This window comes from Ambystoma mexicanum, chromosome 1p (genome assembly GCF_040938575.1).
Source record: "Ambystoma mexicanum isolate Mex_15411 chromosome 1p, UKY_AmexF1_1, whole genome shotgun sequence".
Taxonomy (NCBI): domain Eukaryota; kingdom Metazoa; phylum Chordata; class Amphibia; order Caudata; family Ambystomatidae; genus Ambystoma; species Ambystoma mexicanum.
In genome coordinates, this window is record NC_090921.1 from 66214699 (window position 1) to 66231619 (window position 16921).

General features: G+C 43.3%; 1 protein-coding gene across 1 annotated transcript; it reads right to left on the reverse strand.

Moving 5' to 3' along the window:
• Window positions 1-9817: 9817 nt before the first annotated feature.
• Window positions 9818-10768, reverse strand: LOC138447905 (olfactory receptor 6F1-like). The gene has a single exon (XM_069604451.1). The coding sequence runs from the start codon at window positions 10766-10768 to the stop codon at window positions 9818-9820; it is 951 nt and encodes a 316-aa protein (XP_069460552.1).
• Between the last annotated feature and the right edge of the window lie 6153 nt (window positions 10769-16921).

Consider the following 16921-nt stretch of genomic DNA (forward strand, 5'->3'; position numbering starts at 1 on the left):
TGACAAACCTAAAAACAAATGCTTTGGGTATGTACATACAGCATTTCATTTCTCATCAAATATAAACAGAGTAAAAACATTAAAATTCATAGATCGTCATCCTAAACCTCTTCTAAATTCAGTGCTCTAATAAAACATGTGACTCCTATAACTGTCCAAGCAGACCTCCCCACCAAGCAAGCATGCCAAATCACATCAGTATCTAATCTGGTAAGTGTATGAAATAACTTTCTTAGCTGAACCCTATGCAAATTGCTCAAAGCTGGACAGTCCATTACCCAATGTTTGGTGGTCCTCCAACACACCTATTTGTTTACAGAATCTGCAAAAACGAATGTTTGCTGAAATCTTGTTGTATCTCATCAAGAGTTAGTCGGAGCGCAATAGATTCCAGTGAAAATGGTACGGGTCAATTTGTCTGGGTATATACTGAGAGGCAAAGCTTCACCTCACTGATGAGGCCCAACAAGGCTGAAACACGTGTATGGGGTCGCTTTTGGTACACTTGTTCAGAGAGGAATTGCCATAGCATTTCGGTGCTGGACTGCCAATGTGGGCGGGACAAAGACTGATATGCAAATGGTTATTTCCTATCTGTAAAAGGCACAGTGAGCAAAAAGCGTGTACTGCAAACTCTCACCTCAGAACAGGTTATCATGCCATGTTCTTTCTGGAGAGGAGCGCCAGCAACCTTTTTTGAAATATTGGGTATATACTTAGAAAGGGGGGCTAACATGCCCCTCTTTTTATAATCGTTCCTCAAATATTCCTAAAAATGGATAAGAGTGGAAACTTTCCAGTGTAGATGACCAATCCTGTTGATGTAACAGTGACTTTACCCTGCCTGGATAGTCGATTAAGTCCTGGACAGATCTTATGCAATAACATATTGCACAGCTCCTGAAGTGCTCGAATTCTACTACAAGACTACTTAATGTCAAAAGCATTAGAATCTTCAAATAAAGAGTCAACTACAGTACATAGAATCTTATGGAAGAGCACTAATGTTTTCCAGTACGTTCTTGAGTTTAAGGAAACCAGTCCTAATTCATAGTGAATGACTTCTACTAGAAAACTCATGAGTACGTTTAATGTCCATCATCTTTAACTGGATGATCATTATCGAAGTTTACTCCTTCACCCAAACAAGACTGGTCTTCAAAGAGGATCTTGCGTTGATAGGGAAGCTCAGATAAATCAATGAGTCAACACTAGTGACCACCAATTTTCCGATAGACCACTTAAAGTTACACTTCTTCCTAGTTTTAGCGAATCGTATTATTTTTGATTTTGTTGGATTCAAAAACAGCGCGGGATCCTCCATGTAAGAAACGTAGCAGGTAATCAGGTATGCGCCTGGATGCCTTTGGGCCAGGCACGCTCTACAAATAAAATAAACATAAACATTGAAGAACAATTTGAGTGGCATCGAACAGAAAAAAAAATCTGCATACGAGAGCCAACGGAAAGGCATATTTTACAATTTTGAAGATGTTAAAGAGGCAGTGGACAGTGCGTCCTCAAAATCAGCTAGGTGTCAATGAAATACAAAGGGAGCGAGCACACATCACTGTCTCACCCTGCAGCAGGTTGGTATTTTCCTTGATAGGACGCCCTCATTTTTCAGTTGGACTTCAAACTCCATTCTGGAGTAGAGACCAATTAACAGATTAAGAAGACCAGCTGGAATACCCCAACCTGATAATTTCCTCCAAAGCATCCCTCGATCCAAAACATCAAAGGCTGCAGTCAGGCCGAGGGAAGCCCCATAAATTACCTCATATTTTCCACTCCGCACAAATTGCGAAACTGAGTTGATGACTAATCCATTCAACACTGTCCCCATCTGATGCCTGAAACCAATTTGCCATTTGGAAATTCTACCTGTCTCAGCTGCCCAGGCCTCCAGATGATGTAGCACGATCGACGCAAATATCTTGCTATCTGCATTGAGCAGTTCTATAGGCTGATACCTTGCAGGGATAGCTCTATCCCCTCTCTTGAAAACAGGCACAAAATAGGTACAGGACCAAGAGAGCAGAAAAGTTCCTGTAGCAAGTATGTGGTCATCTATCAATTCATCCAGTCATAGCAGTCATGGGCATGTGCAACTAGTGAGCCAGCATTTAATAGGAAGCAATGCAGGAAGGAGGTCCTACTAATGGACTGCTCAGCATTAGTTTGGCTAGCCTTAATAGAAGTATGCCTGAGTATGGGATTAGAAGGGCATGAGGCAATAAAGCCTCACACAATAGGTTCCCAGCAGATGAAGCAATGGTAGTGAAAGTGGGTGGCAAGCTCCATGGCCCGGACTGCACACAGACGAGCACAGACAGACTTAACTTTGGTGTAACTTCGGCGCATGAGGGGCTTGCTAGCTGAGCTTGCTTGCTGCGCTTCTGGAATACGCTGCTATTGTCTAGGCACATTTCACATTAGGTCTGTTCCTCTGACTCGGGGGAATGAGCAGCGAAGACAGAAGGGAAGCCAGGCAACTTCCTGCTGTGTCAGTACGGCACATACAAGGAAAAGTTCAAATTAAAATCAATGTAATGCTAAAAGTATGCAGCGTCCAGTCACCTGCCCGCACGCAGCAGTGTGCTGAAAGGAAATAAAATGAATAAATGAGGTACGTGGCTAAAAGTCAACCGAGACAGCTGTACCTGCTGGTGTGGCCCAGTGGAGACAGGGAGCTCTTAATGAGAACAGGAAATGCCCTATCCCTCCCACTCAGGGGAATGAGCAGCGAAGACAGACCACAACACGTGTCTGCAAGGGAAGCCAGGCAATTTCCTGCTGTGTCAGTATGGCACATAAAAGGAAAAGAAAAGTTACAATTTAAAAGCAATGTAATGCTAAAAGTATGCAGCGTCCAGTCAACTGCCTGCACGAATCGGTATGCTGAAAAGGAAATAAAATGAATAAATGATGTTAGTGGCTAAAAGTCAGCTGAGCCAGCCGTACCTGCTGGTGTGGTCCAGTGGAGGCAGGGAGGTCTTGATGAGAGCAGGAAATTCTCTACTGATTCCATTGAGGGGAAAGAGCAGCGAAGACGGATCGTAACGTGTCAGTACTGCCATACAAGGAAATGAAAAAGTACAATTTAAAAGCAATGTAATGCTAACAGTATGTGCCGTCCAGTCCCCCGCCCACACGCACCGGCGTGCCGAAAGGAAATAAAATAAATAAATGAGGTAGCTGGCTAAAATTCAGCCGAGCCGGTCGTACCTGCTGGTGCCAAAGGGGGCTGCCGAAGGCATCTCTCTGTATGACTGGTGGTATGAGAATGGACTCTGAGAATAAGCATACATCTGTTGTTGAGGGTATGCATATATCTGTCTGCTCCTGCATTCTCTGAAAAAATGACCCATACAACCACACATCCAACATTTACCTGCTCTGCCTCCTCCTCCCCTCGTGGTCCCATCCCGCCGAAACCTCCTCGCCTTCCCGGGGCACCCAAAAATCCCTTCTTCTCCACTGAAACCCCCATGGAAATCCTCCTTGATGTTGTGTTTGGTACCGACCTGCCAACCGTGCTCTACTCCTCACACGGGGGCCACGTCATCATTCCCTATGACTTTTAAGAATCTTGTCTCGATACAAAGGAAGGGCTTTGCACTAATAATATAACGGGGTTGTCGGCTCCATGGTAGCCACCACCTCCTGTTGGTATTGTTACATTATTATTTAATTATTGGAATTTAGTTCATGATAAACTTTTGAGAAATTTACCAACATTAAATATTCAATAGAAACAGTTAAACAGTAAGACAACAATAAAAACAGCTTTAGGAGTTATTCAGTCAATATACTATCAACTGAAATTCATTGATGCAGTAATTAATTGTTGATAAAAATATCCCCACTAAATAAAATTGACAACCTTCCATGCCCCGGATCCCAAATCAGTGCAACTGATCACTGTTTCCCAACACAAACAAGTAAACTTGTCAAGTAAACACTACACAATAAGGCATTCGTGGTTAGATTGAATACATTCCATAATGTAAGACCATAGATGGTAAAGTGCTATATGCATTGAAATAGACTCTGTATTTAGGCAATCATTTCAGAAATCTTGCGTTTTAAGGGAATCATAATCATGGACCAAATTGCTTAGAATATTCATGTAGTGTGTAGCTAGTTTTGTGGGATCTGTAAGAACATGTCTTGCAGTCTCACCCGTACCGGGGAGTCTACATATTCAGCAACATATTTCCTCCTCAAGTATATGCCATCTAATACCACAAATTACAACCAAAGGCAATTGATTAATCCGAAGCATGAGACGGAATTTACGGACCATTGGATGGGGACACTGCAATAGGTAGGACTGTTTTCTTTTTGTAAAATTTAGTAACTGTCATGGTGCTGAAGTATAGATAAATGATCATAGTTATTTCCCCAGTCCCATCTATTTAATCTTCTCAAAAAAAACTTGTACCTTGTGTAAAGCCCAGTATCCATTCCATCTGCTCGAAGAGCACATTATTTATTTTCAAAAAGTTATTTCCCTTAACCAGTGGCTCCCTCGCGTACTTCTCGCCAATTGTAGCTAGCAAAGGGCATTTGGGCATGATTCTGGATTTACGAAATAATTCCCCTCTTTTCTTCAATGCTGGCGCCCTGACTGATATTAAGCCCAATTCCAGGAGGAGATATTGAATTGGGGTAGACTTAGCTAAGCCCAGGATAGTATCCCAAAAGTGAACTTCAAGATTATTCAGCCATTCAAGGTCCCTCAATGCCAAGGCTTCTAGACCATATACAACTGTGGCCAAAACCATTGTTTATACAACACTAATATGCATTGTGTGTAGTTCTGCAAATGTACGGGTTAGGAGAGTGAATTGATTAGCTTTCCTAATCGTTGCCTCTTTAATACACCAGTAATGTTTAAGAATGACATATCTAGCCCCAGGTACTGATAAGTGTCAGTATATTTAATGTACCCCAACATAGTATTCATAACTGGTCTGTTCACTTTTTTTGTAGTTATCAGCATTACTCTTGTTTTACTCAAATTTAGTTAGGTCGTTATCACGAGCGAAATGATCCAGGTAATTTAACCTTCTTAGAGGTTTGGTCAAATAGAACTAGATCATCCGTATATAACATAGCAACCACTAGTGTACTACCAACTTTGGGGGGAGGGCTTCTAGTTTTCGCTTCTAATTGTGCTGGTAAATCCGCTACATAAAGATTAAAGAGAAGGGGGGCCAGCACGCAACCTTGCTTGACTCCCCTGCGTATAGGCATTGCCTCTGATAATGTCCCTCTGTTGCCCAACTGTATTCTGGCTGATGTATTATTGTGTAGTGCAACAGTAACTTATAATAGACATACAGGGCAATCCATGTTAACCTATTACCAAACCCTTGTCTCACCCCAAAAAACCATATCCCTCCCTGTAGCTCCTTCTTATACCCCACACTCACCCGTCTTCACTCAAAAACACAAATACACACACGTCTTGCACTCTTCCTGTGTCACAATGTGATGGAGTTTCCTCCCTAGAGCCCTCCGCCCTTGCTTGCACACTCTCCTCAGCTGGGCTGCTGGAGTGGTCGGCTTCTTGCAGACGTCGCCGGGTGACATAGTCTCTTTCTTTTTTATGGTGCACTTGCTTGTCACGGAGAGAAGCCACAGCGGCCGTTGGAAAACAGCAGCCCTGCGGCTCCCCTTCTGGAACGAAGCCGAAATCAGGGAAAACCCCAATAGGGAAAAAATCCTTGATGGAATGTTGACACGTTCCCACGCAGTGTAGACTATATGCAGTGAAGAGGGTGGATGTAATGGAGCAGCCAGAAGGAAAGTCAAATTTGAGCTTGGAAAGTAATTGCCGCCAGTAAGGAGTGAGCGTAGAAAACTTTCAACGGTGTCCAGCGGGACGGAAACTGAAGGAGAGGAGAAAAAAGGGAAACGGCGCACGGCCGAGGACCGTGAGCGGGAAGCGGGAAAACAAGAGCAGAGCTCGTACAGAGTGCACGTGAGAAAAAGAAAAACTACTGACAGGTCCCAGAGGTGAAGTCAGGAGTTTGAGCGAGGAAACCCGGAACAGGAAGCGTCCGTGTAGAGGGGTTGGAACGCAACGCGATGCCGGGGGACAGAGAATACATACAGCCCGCTGTACCGCATTGCACCAATGGCGCCGCGAGTGAGGACATAAAGAATGGACTAAATCCCCCTTCCTCTGCTTCGCCAGCTCCAACGCGGAAGTATCCGCCAGTCTCGGCTTTGGCCATAATGGCGGATGACACACAACCAGCCCTACAGATAAGGGGTGCATCAGCCACTTTTACTCCTTAAAAATAGGCAACAACTCACCAAAAATAAAAATTGGGAATAAAAATACTCCCAACAATAAATGGGAGACTAACACATATGACCTTGTGCCCCTGCTTTCACTCACACAGCTCCATGGATATGTTTAGACCAGTAGTACACGTAGTATCACAGGATGAAACTGCTATTATTACTGCCTGATAGGTAGAACTAAATATGTGTCTTTTAATGTGCATGCATAACTAGGTGCAAAGAAATAATGATTACAAAAACATTTCTGTTTCCCAGTTGAAACATTTGTTGTCGCTTATAAAATACTCCCATTGAGAATTAGGCTTACATTTTGACTCCCTAAAAATCATTTTACACCCAAATTTAAAACAACAGGGAGTAAAATGCTCCCATTTCAGAATCTTACCTGGAGCACTGGACCTCACTCGACCTTACTTCGGCCACCACTAACCACACCACAACAATATTAGCAACAATAAAATCACAATAAAATCTACTTTTTAGTTCCAACACCCCCACTATATCGGGTGAGGAGATCCCAGGACACAGAGGGCCTCTATTGCAACTAGTTTCTCTTTCTCACGCCCCCCTATATACCGTTCAGAGACATCCCAGACTCACTAAATATACAGAGCCTCTATACATATCCTGTTTTCTTCCATTATACAGCGCTGTCTTCTCCCCTATTACCTAAGGAAAGGATTCCGTTACTCCACAAACTGCAATTTAAAAACCTCATTAAAGATATATACACCACCATGTGCTTTTCTACCTCGTCAATCCAATCTCTCCTCGCCACACATATACACCTACTCTCCTTCACACCTCCCGACACTCATACTCTCTCCTCATACCTTACTTATTTTTTTCCAAAAGAGGGTGCACTTACCTCTGCATGTTCTTATAACATGGCACCTGTAAACCTCTCAAAGGTTGGGCACAATGGGGTCTGGTCGCTGCCTGTGGCACAGCCCTTCTGCATGTGCCACCAGGAATCTTCTGTCTTCACAGGGGTCACTGGGATCATGTCAGGGTCACCACAAATGTAGGGTAACTCCCAGAGATCAGACCAAGAAATCACAACCCGCTAGGGAAAATTGCTAGGTGCACCCTTTTACAAGAAAGACAAGAGCTTTATTTTGAATACAAAGGAAAAAGGCAACAGGGTATAACAAATCCACTGCCATAGAGCTCTCAGATTACTCTCATACAAGATTTCGGTTATGAACACAAAAATCATCACTCAGGACACACCTGATATACAGTGTTGACCCCCCAACCTCATTGGCTGCCACCTATATACATACTAATGATTACATATAGCCCATCCTCCAATTGGTTCTCCGGTCTTCTCGCTCATCTTCACCACAGGTAGGTTACATGCTTGTCCATCTTGGAATACTGTAAAGCAATTGGTTAACTTCAACTGGCACCACCCTACCTTTGATCCAAGCCATGTGACATGCACCTGGTTATCAACGTGAACTCAGTGGGCAATTTTGAGACCAGCCTGTCCTTGTGAACAAAGCAGCCATTTTCTCATCCCAGACACATTGGCGCCTCCATCATGCCCTTCCCACTATATGGGCATCATTCTTAGCTCTCCTTGTCACAACTCATTGATCATGTCCTTCTCTGCTTTCCCCTTTTTCAGTCCGCCTCCTTGAGGGTAAACCTAGTTTCCCACTAATCAATCCAGTTCACAAAGGATGTAATGCCCATTATTTTTCTGCACATCTGGTAGTTCAAATAGAGTGACCATCATTCTGGGGGGACTGGTGTCTTAAATCTTCCTTCACTCCCAGGAATACGACCTTGGGACTAGGCTGCAGCCCTTCGCTTCTTCAGCTACACACATTCCTGCATAATTTGTTCAAAGGCCTAACTGATGTTGGGGCATATGCGTGTTATTTGCTGTGCCTGGGAATCTGGATAAGGTTGCAAAGCAATTGATAAGACCTCGTTCTGTGTTTCTTCAAAAACAAGACCTGCACCGATCCAGGCCTATTCGTAAATGCAGTGTTAATGCAGTGTTAGTTCGTGTTATGACTGTCGTGTATATATGCATACTGTATCTTCCATAGTTCGATTGCAACACTTCTAGTTAACTCCCCCCTATGTGATGTTCCATTCCCGCCAATTGTCACCATCCATAACTAACCCCCCCGCCCAAATACACCATCCCATGCTCATCTCCATCTTTTAATATAGTTTTCATGAGCTAAATCGTCTAGGAGGGGCTTTGGTCTGAACGTGAATCCCAACATTGGGTACAGCTCTGTTTTCTGCTGGAAAACCTACCACAGCCACAGGTGCGCTGTTAGACTACCTTTGAGGTCGGGGTTAGGTCTGGCGTGCTGAGTATCCGTGTATGAATTATGCACACAGAGAAGACAGCATGCCTTATTTTAGGATTTCATTTCATCCCCATATCAACAGAGATTTGTTCTTTCTGATTATTCTTATTCATTGTATTTACTTTACAACCTTTTTACGAGCAGCAGGGAATAGGGTGGTAGGACAGGAATGGAGTTGGGCCCAATTCCATCAAATGAGGCTGGGTAGAAAAGGCTGCACAAGGGTAGGGAGTCAGCCTTGCAATGTGCGAGGCTATCGATATACAAACCTGTATGTTCATTTCTAGCACTTGCTTTGAAGAATATTCGACATGTACTAGTCCTGGGTGCCTGATACTCTCAGGCCCCCCATAGGGGTATGACATTACAGTAAAACCGGGCCTTTTTTTCCCCAATGCTGCTATCCACCATGTTAGTAACAATGCGGTATTGGTTCCATGTAATTACTGCACTTCCTTTGCATTGAAGAATTTGCATCAATGCCTCCTAGGCCATGGACCTCCCGTTTGGGTAAAAGGGCGAAGTTTGTTGCTCTACTAAAACTAGATTTGTTTTTTAGAAAATACTCTATCTTCATTTGTACAACTTTAAATATATGGATTCTTTTTTAGTACACAAGTTGGGGGAACTTAACAACGTACACCAACAGTTAGCCAGCCCTGTGAGTGACATAGGGAGAACCATACAGTGCTGGGAAACTGTTGCAAGAGCTGTTTTAATTCTAGGTCTCAGTCATTAGAGATATACGTATATCTGTTATATTCTCCGCCATATATTTGGCAAACTGGTTAGGGCAGACATTTCCAAACTTGGATAATAAGTGAGTGACATCTGATAGTGCCTTGTTAGTCTGTTTTTGTCAGTTGGTGAGAGTCAGGAATAAAAAGTGTGTGGATCAGCCGAATTGTATGGACATTGATGGAGGTAATAGGGACAATACTGGAACATTCTGGTAACACAGCTGTGATGGTTTTTGGCGCCATAGATGTTTTGGACTACAACTTCATCAGCCATAGCCATCATAGTCAATGGTGAGGAATCATGGGTATCGTAGTCCAAAAATCTGGAGAGCCGCAGGTTGCAAACACCTGTGTAAGGTAATGCAGTCAAAGGGATTTAGAGGTTGGAAACCCTAAATTAAAACATGTATTGCCAATCCTTTAATACCCTTGATTGAACTTGTGCCTTCTCATCCATGCTTTTCTAAAAGAGTTTCTAAATTCCATGTTGCGCAAGGTGTACACCATTGGGTTTAGGAGCGGCGTCACAACTGCATAGAAAACAGACACCACCTTGTCCATTTGAAAGTTATAAGTGCATATTGGCCTTAAGTACATAAAGATAACAGTTCCATAGAACGTCAAGACGACAGTGAGATGGGAAGCACAAGTAGATACGGCCTTCCACCGCCCCGTGGCGGACGGGATTCTCCGTATGGTCCTCACTATGTAAGAATAAGATACCAAGGTGAGGAAAAGAGAGTGTAGTATTATAATCCAAATAAGACTGAAGACCACAATGTCCCTGGGATGGATTACGCTACAGGAGAGTTTGAGTAAGGCAACAATGTCACAAAAGAAGTGATTGATTGATAAGGACCCACAAAAATCCAACGTAGACTGTGGGCTCAATAGCATGAGGCCTGTAATGAAACCACCTAGCCAGGACCCGTGGCTCAGATTCCGACACAGCACGCAGGTCATTATGGAATTGTATCTCAAAGGGTGGCATATGGCAGCGTAACGATCGTAGGCCATTGCAGCGAGAAGGAACATTTCAGTGAGTCCGAGGGCGAAAAAGAAGTAGACTTGTACAAAACATCCAGCAAAGGATATTGCCCTCCTCACCGTGTACATGTCAAACAACATCTTTGGGACAGTGACTGTGGTGTACCAGATCTCCAAGAAGGCCAGGTGGCTGAGGAAGATGTACATTGGGGTGCAACACAGGCGGCGATCCACCCTCACGATCAAGATGATGACCATATTTGCCGCGATTGTGAGAGTATGAACGGAGAAGAACACAATGAAGGTCAATAGCTGCATCCAGCTGGACCCGGGGAATCCGATCAGGAGGAATTCTGTGACCAGCGTCTGATTTTGACCGGCCATTGCTCCACGTGATGAGTCTGAATGTGGAAGGAAAAGATGAAAATGTTATCAAGGTCAAAGTGTTCACACTTGAAGGAATTTGCTATAAATACAGCACAGTCAACATATCAAATGTTTCCCCATTATAGGAGTCAAGGACAGTCCCTTGCCTTACTGATATATAATCAATAAAAGTAAAGATCTACAATAGCACTTGGGAAGCACACCGATAACTTCCACCCTTAACCCCTCCCTTTTGGTCTTACATTGGACCCAAAGGCATCCATAAGGGCAAACCTCAGCCATTTTTATGTCAATAATATGCATTGCTAGTGAAATCAAAGGGTTAAATTGGTGTCAGCAACTTCTGGCTATGGAGATGTTTCAGACTACCTCTACCGTCAGCCCTAGCCAGCTCAGTCAATGATGAGGGCTATGATTCCCATACACCTGGAGAGGTAAAGGTTTCAGACCCCTGTGTTAAAATAAGTGTATTTTGAGCACAACAGTTCTGAGGCAAATTGCTTCACCCATAATCTGTGCAGGTGCCTTTTTGAATGCCTCACAGCACATAGGGAAACAGCGTATCTCCTGGATGCTTGCGCATTCTGGGTATGTGGGAATCCTGCAACTGCCCAATAACTTTCCACGCCATCATTGGAATTCAAATCCCAAAATTCGTCTGGGAGCACTGCCTCTCCGATCCAAACACATCCACTGCCTAATCTTCCATTCCTCTCACCCGCTCTACTCCCAGAATGCCTGCAGCACATGTCATACCCCAGCTCCTAACCCAAGACTGTTCATTGGGGTAGTTCTTGCACCTGTAAATGTAGTGTGTGGATTGGTGTGTTAGAGAATGGAGACTCAATGTACCTGTTTACAATCAGAAGACGCTGCTCTGCATGGCAACACAGGCCGAGCCTTCTTTAGGCTTGCCCACCATCTGGGATTTCATACTTGTGCTTTTCATGCTGTCTCTGGAGAAACACCTCACTAGACTGCTGGACTCCTGCCACACCTGCTGTCATGCGCGGAAGGAAGGTTACCCTCAGGCACACCGCTTTACATAACACTCATACCCCTGGGGACTCCCCGACACATAACACAGCTAGACTCCCCAAGTCACAGTCAGCCCTTCATAAGGTCACGCTACCTGTGGTGCAAGGGAAGCGTCATCAGCTCCAAGGCTCTGTCAGAGGGTGACTTTGTTTGTTCCCTCGTTTACAGTGGCAACTGCCGTGGAGATTGCGAGCGGGCTGGAGCAGCCGACCGCTCCACTCCCTGGTTCCGGGCCGAATTCCCGGTCACGTGCCCTGAGCTCCGCTCAAGTGATCGGGAGTCGGCAGACATAAAAGCCGCTCAATTTGATTCATTCGCCACTTCACAGCTGTTTCACGACACTGTTTGGCGTTCTCGATTCACGTTTTGGATTCATTGGAAAAAGACCTCAAGCTTACGGATTACGGACTGGTTATTCTTGCTCCTTGGATTTGTGGTTTTGGTTTCTGCTCGGATTCACAGACTTTTGGATTTTTGGCTAACGCTTAACGGATTGTTTGGATTACCCTTCTCTGCTTTGTCATTTACTCTTCTGTCTTCGAGGTTCCTTGAACTGCTACGGTGCCTCCAAGTAGTCCACGAGTACCACAGTGTCACAAATACATCCAGGAATCATCAGGTGTGTAGCCAGCGCTGAGTTTCTGGCGTCTGGCTTTATGGATTGCTGACGCTTCCTTGCACCACAGCCTCAGAGTTCCTAGTACCTTTCCATTAAATTTAGGCATGCATCCTAGCATTTCAATAACAGTTACATTGTTTACAGTACTGTGCTTGTTTGTGCTAATACCTGAATTCATTCCAACAGCTCTAGGGTACTCAGCGGCGTCTGATCCTGCGAAACAACAACCACCTGTGGCCTCAAGGGTCGCACAGGGAGTAGTTTTCTCTCTCCCTGTGTGGAACTTGGGGACAGAGGCCCATATATAATTCACGACACGTCAAGTCAAGACACCTACTCTATGTGAAAGGCTGCTTGCCTGGCCCTGATCACAGTCAGATGCTCTGTAAGACTCACTGCCAGGTTCCATGGCTCTGGTCCCCTCATTCAGATGGATATATTTTGATCCACTACATGGTTTTGGTTCATCACATCAACATGGGTGCCTCTTATAGGGCACAGCAGTGGTTGGACATATCCCAGGTGATATTCTCCTGCCATAGCCCTAGAAAGAGGGGGGATGGGATGAGGAGTCCACCATATTCCACCTCTGGACCCAACATCAAGGCGTGGGTGGCGGGCGTCAGCCCCCATGACCACCCCATCCACCACCGCCAGTCACATGCAGGGGACCTCACCACAGTACACCTTTTAAATGTATGAACCTCACCATAGAAGAGTGCTTAGAAAATAAGGAATAGAGATAGCCGGACAACACAGTCAATTCACCATTGTCGGTCAAGACAACTCATAAAGGTAGATTTGCATCACTTATTTTAGGGTAGTCCAGCATATATTTAGGGCCAATGTCTAAACAATGAATAATGTAAAAGATTGAGCAAGCATAGTTTACCCAATGGTAGTTCACGAGGATCAAAATAATGACAAAACTCACGACAACGTTTTCCACTAACTGTAGTCTTAACCTCAGTTTTGGATAAATTAACGAAATACAAACACAAATACAAACAATTGCAATGTTGTTATTTTATGAAACATACAATAAAAGCACAAAATGCAGCAAGAAAGGGCTGCACAATTATAAAGAATGCAATATAAATTACGATTCGGACAATCTAGCGGTAATCCACTAACGGAGCGTAACCTTATTCAGAAACAAGATCTAGACATAGAGGCGTAGTATGTAACATTCTGGGGGATATTGCTGCTTGATAGTTTTTCTTTCAGTCATTGGTCTGCGACATCAGATACCAAGTGCCCGGTGTGCACTTGCACCTATGAGGAAGACCATCATTTCTCCTTGGGATCCCTATCCGTAAAGGTTTAAGACGCTAACGGTAAATTCCTTTATTTAAGAGCATCAGCATCCTAGCCATAAATGAGCAACACATTTTTGTACAATTTTTGTATGTGATTTATGTGGTTCCCTCATTTTTCAGTGTGGCTTGGACAAAGAGATCTAAACACTTTAACTTGCAATTCTTTTGCCATTCAAGCCTGAGCCATTTTTGACCATTAGAATTATGTTGAAATGTGATTTTTATTGTTTTTTTACCAACCTAGTTTACTGTTTTTAGGCAATATTGTTGTTATGTACATTGGACTGAATTAATGTCATACATATTTGTAGGTGACACATCTCTTTGTATTGTTTTGTTTACATCTGTATTGTTTTTGTTTACATCTGTAATTGTTTTTATATGTTTTGGATAGATATATTATTCCCAATAAAGCATATGATGATGATGAGGGTGACAATTATAAGATACAAAGAACTTTTCAGATAATGACACGGACAGATACGGGTGTATGATATGATATTTTATTTATAGGAAGAGCTACTGCCAATTCCAAAATAGGCTCTGATTTAAGTTTGAAGAGAGACCACCCTTCCCTTGGCCCACTCTCTAACACAAATTGTATTACTAGTCGAGGGGTGGGAGCAGTTTGTTCTGAGCCAGTTCAAAGAGTGCAGAGAAGCCCACATTCTTTGCTTGCTCCTGGGTTCAAGCCAACCAGGTTACACCTCTGATACAGATACTGGCAAATGCCATCAGCAACCTGAATTCATTGGATTTAAGCCTCTACAAAGTCAATGAACTTTCTTATTGCTGAACTTTTGTATGGTGAAGGCAGGTTTAAATAAGACATTTTGCATTTCTTTTTAACAGTAGTGTCAGGTTAACCATTTGCTTTATGGAAAAGGGACAGTTCTGTGGAGTTTTGGAAACCTCTGGAGCATCCCAGTAATGTCATGGATGCCATAAATTAATGTTTCATAAAACTGTCACTCTGACCTCTTTTTCAGTGCATAGGGTTCATGACTGTTTACCTATTCAGTCAACTAGGACATGGAGGTGTTTAACTAATTTCTGGACCCCCATGCTTATATCAGGTGAATAGTATTCTAAGCCTCCAAACCAGCCTCTTGGCATTCACATGGCCCCCAGGGAGAGCACCCATAAAGCAATCCTCAGAAAGCCATCCTCTTGGTTTAGCAATGCATTCCTCGGACAGTTAAAGAAGTCCCATGGCTTTAATAGGCAACAATTCCTCTGAGACTTCACCAGCCTCTTGGTTTAACCATATAGGTTTTCCTCAGAGACCTCACCTGCTTCTTGGCTTTACCACATAAACATGTCCTCAGATACAACCATCATCATCCTCTTTGGTTTATGTGGCAAGTGTACTTCCAAAACATTGATGATTCTTTTGGCATTGTAATGAATCATTGTTCAAAGAGTTAGCTCTATTTCTGTGTCAGCCAAACATTTCTCTAGAGACTCGTGGCTTGTTCCACATCGGCTCAACCAGCCTTTTTACTTTGGCACTTCTTTCCCCTGTGTTTTCCACAGCCTCAGGTTCTGTGCTGATTTGGTGATTGGGAACTGCTACCCAACAGTTGACAAGATGACGCTGCTGTGTTCTGTAGGGGAAAGAAGCAGAACAAGGCATCATTGTAAAAGCCATATTGAAGCTGCAGCCTGTGCATAGCATTTGGGTATCACATATGCACAGAAATGTGGAATGCTTTTCTGCCACTCAAAACTCACTGTCAAGGCCTGAGATGAATATTCTAAGTACCAGAACATATCCTGCCATTGTTGTTAAAATGGGAAACTGCTGAACGTGTGAAGAAAGAACACAAGTTTAAAGAAAGAAAAAGAATACTTAAGGCTACTGAGTTTTGGAGAAAATGTCAAATCAAGGTGAACAGGAAAAGACATATTAAAAGCTGCAATTGTGAAAAGACACCAACTTTAAATGGAGCCAGCACTAACTCGTGACAAAAAGGAATCCTTTCAACTCACAAAAACATCCCCCAACCCCAGCATGCAGGATGGGAGGACAGATAAGATCCTTTCTCAAGCTAATAAACTCTTTGAAGCCAGCTCACTGCAGATGAGGATCCTTCTTCAAACAGGAAAATTAAACCAAGCCGCAACATTCAAGCTGGTGACAAATTGTATTACTCGCCTAGTGTGTATTTTAGGCCTGAACATAAAAACACATAATTTAAATTCAGTTGAATCTGTGTCCCTCTTCTGTTTCATCTATTAACACCATCTCACAGGTCTTCCTGATGGAAAGAATGTAATACTTGACAGGACTGCATGTGTGGAAACTTTTCAAAAGGAGACAGAAGTCACACTAAATGCACAGATGTTCAGATTACAAAGGCTCTTTTTACTAGCCATGTCCAAGCCATAAAGTCTGTATGAGCGGCGGCCTGAGTCAACAAGAGCAGATTTCCAGCCCTGACTCAATAGAAGGTTTATCATGTTACTTGTGTTGTATCTAGGCAGAAGACCAGTAATTGTATTGCCATATTTATGTATCAAAGAAAATGCCCTTTAAAATGTACATTGAGTTATTTATGTCACCCAGTTAATACATCCTACACAACCTCTTTTCATAGCTCGCTCCTTTGGACACCATCTGTACAGTGATGTTTTCCTTCTTATTCCAACAATGTTTGGTCTTGGGAGTTTTCCACCTGACCGTCTTCCCCAGCATACCCTGGGAATTCTTCCCTGTCACATGGAGACATGGAGCGTGTGCGATAGGTCATGTTAGGTTCTGTGGCCATTTTGATTTCCGTATTGAAGCAAGTCAGAGCTTTGATGGCAAGCAAAAGGGTAAATATTTCTGTGTATAAGATACTATTCTGTGTTTGGATGCATTATCATTTGTTAATGGTGCCAGTACAGCTACATCTAGCGGGGCTCTTGCAGTGGGGTGGAGGCCTAAATATGTCTGTATATAGCAAACCATCTATATTCAGGAGCACTGCTAATTATATGTATTTCTTGAAGGGCTGCAGACACCTCTCTAGTAACGAACATTTGTGTGCTGACTATCAAAACCTAACAGGTAAATGAAGAACCCTCGTTATCTTGACGCTTTCTTTGTGACCACAGTGTATATAGGAACCAAAAAAGTTAAAGAAAAACGTTTATCATAAACAGAATCGACTGCTATGCAGTATATTG

Bases quoted from the DNA above. Each gene is read 5' to 3' on its own strand.
- LOC138447905 (XM_069604451.1), bottom strand. From the start codon at position 10,768: ATGGCCGGTCAAAATCAGACGCTGGTCACAGAATTCCTCCTGATCGGA.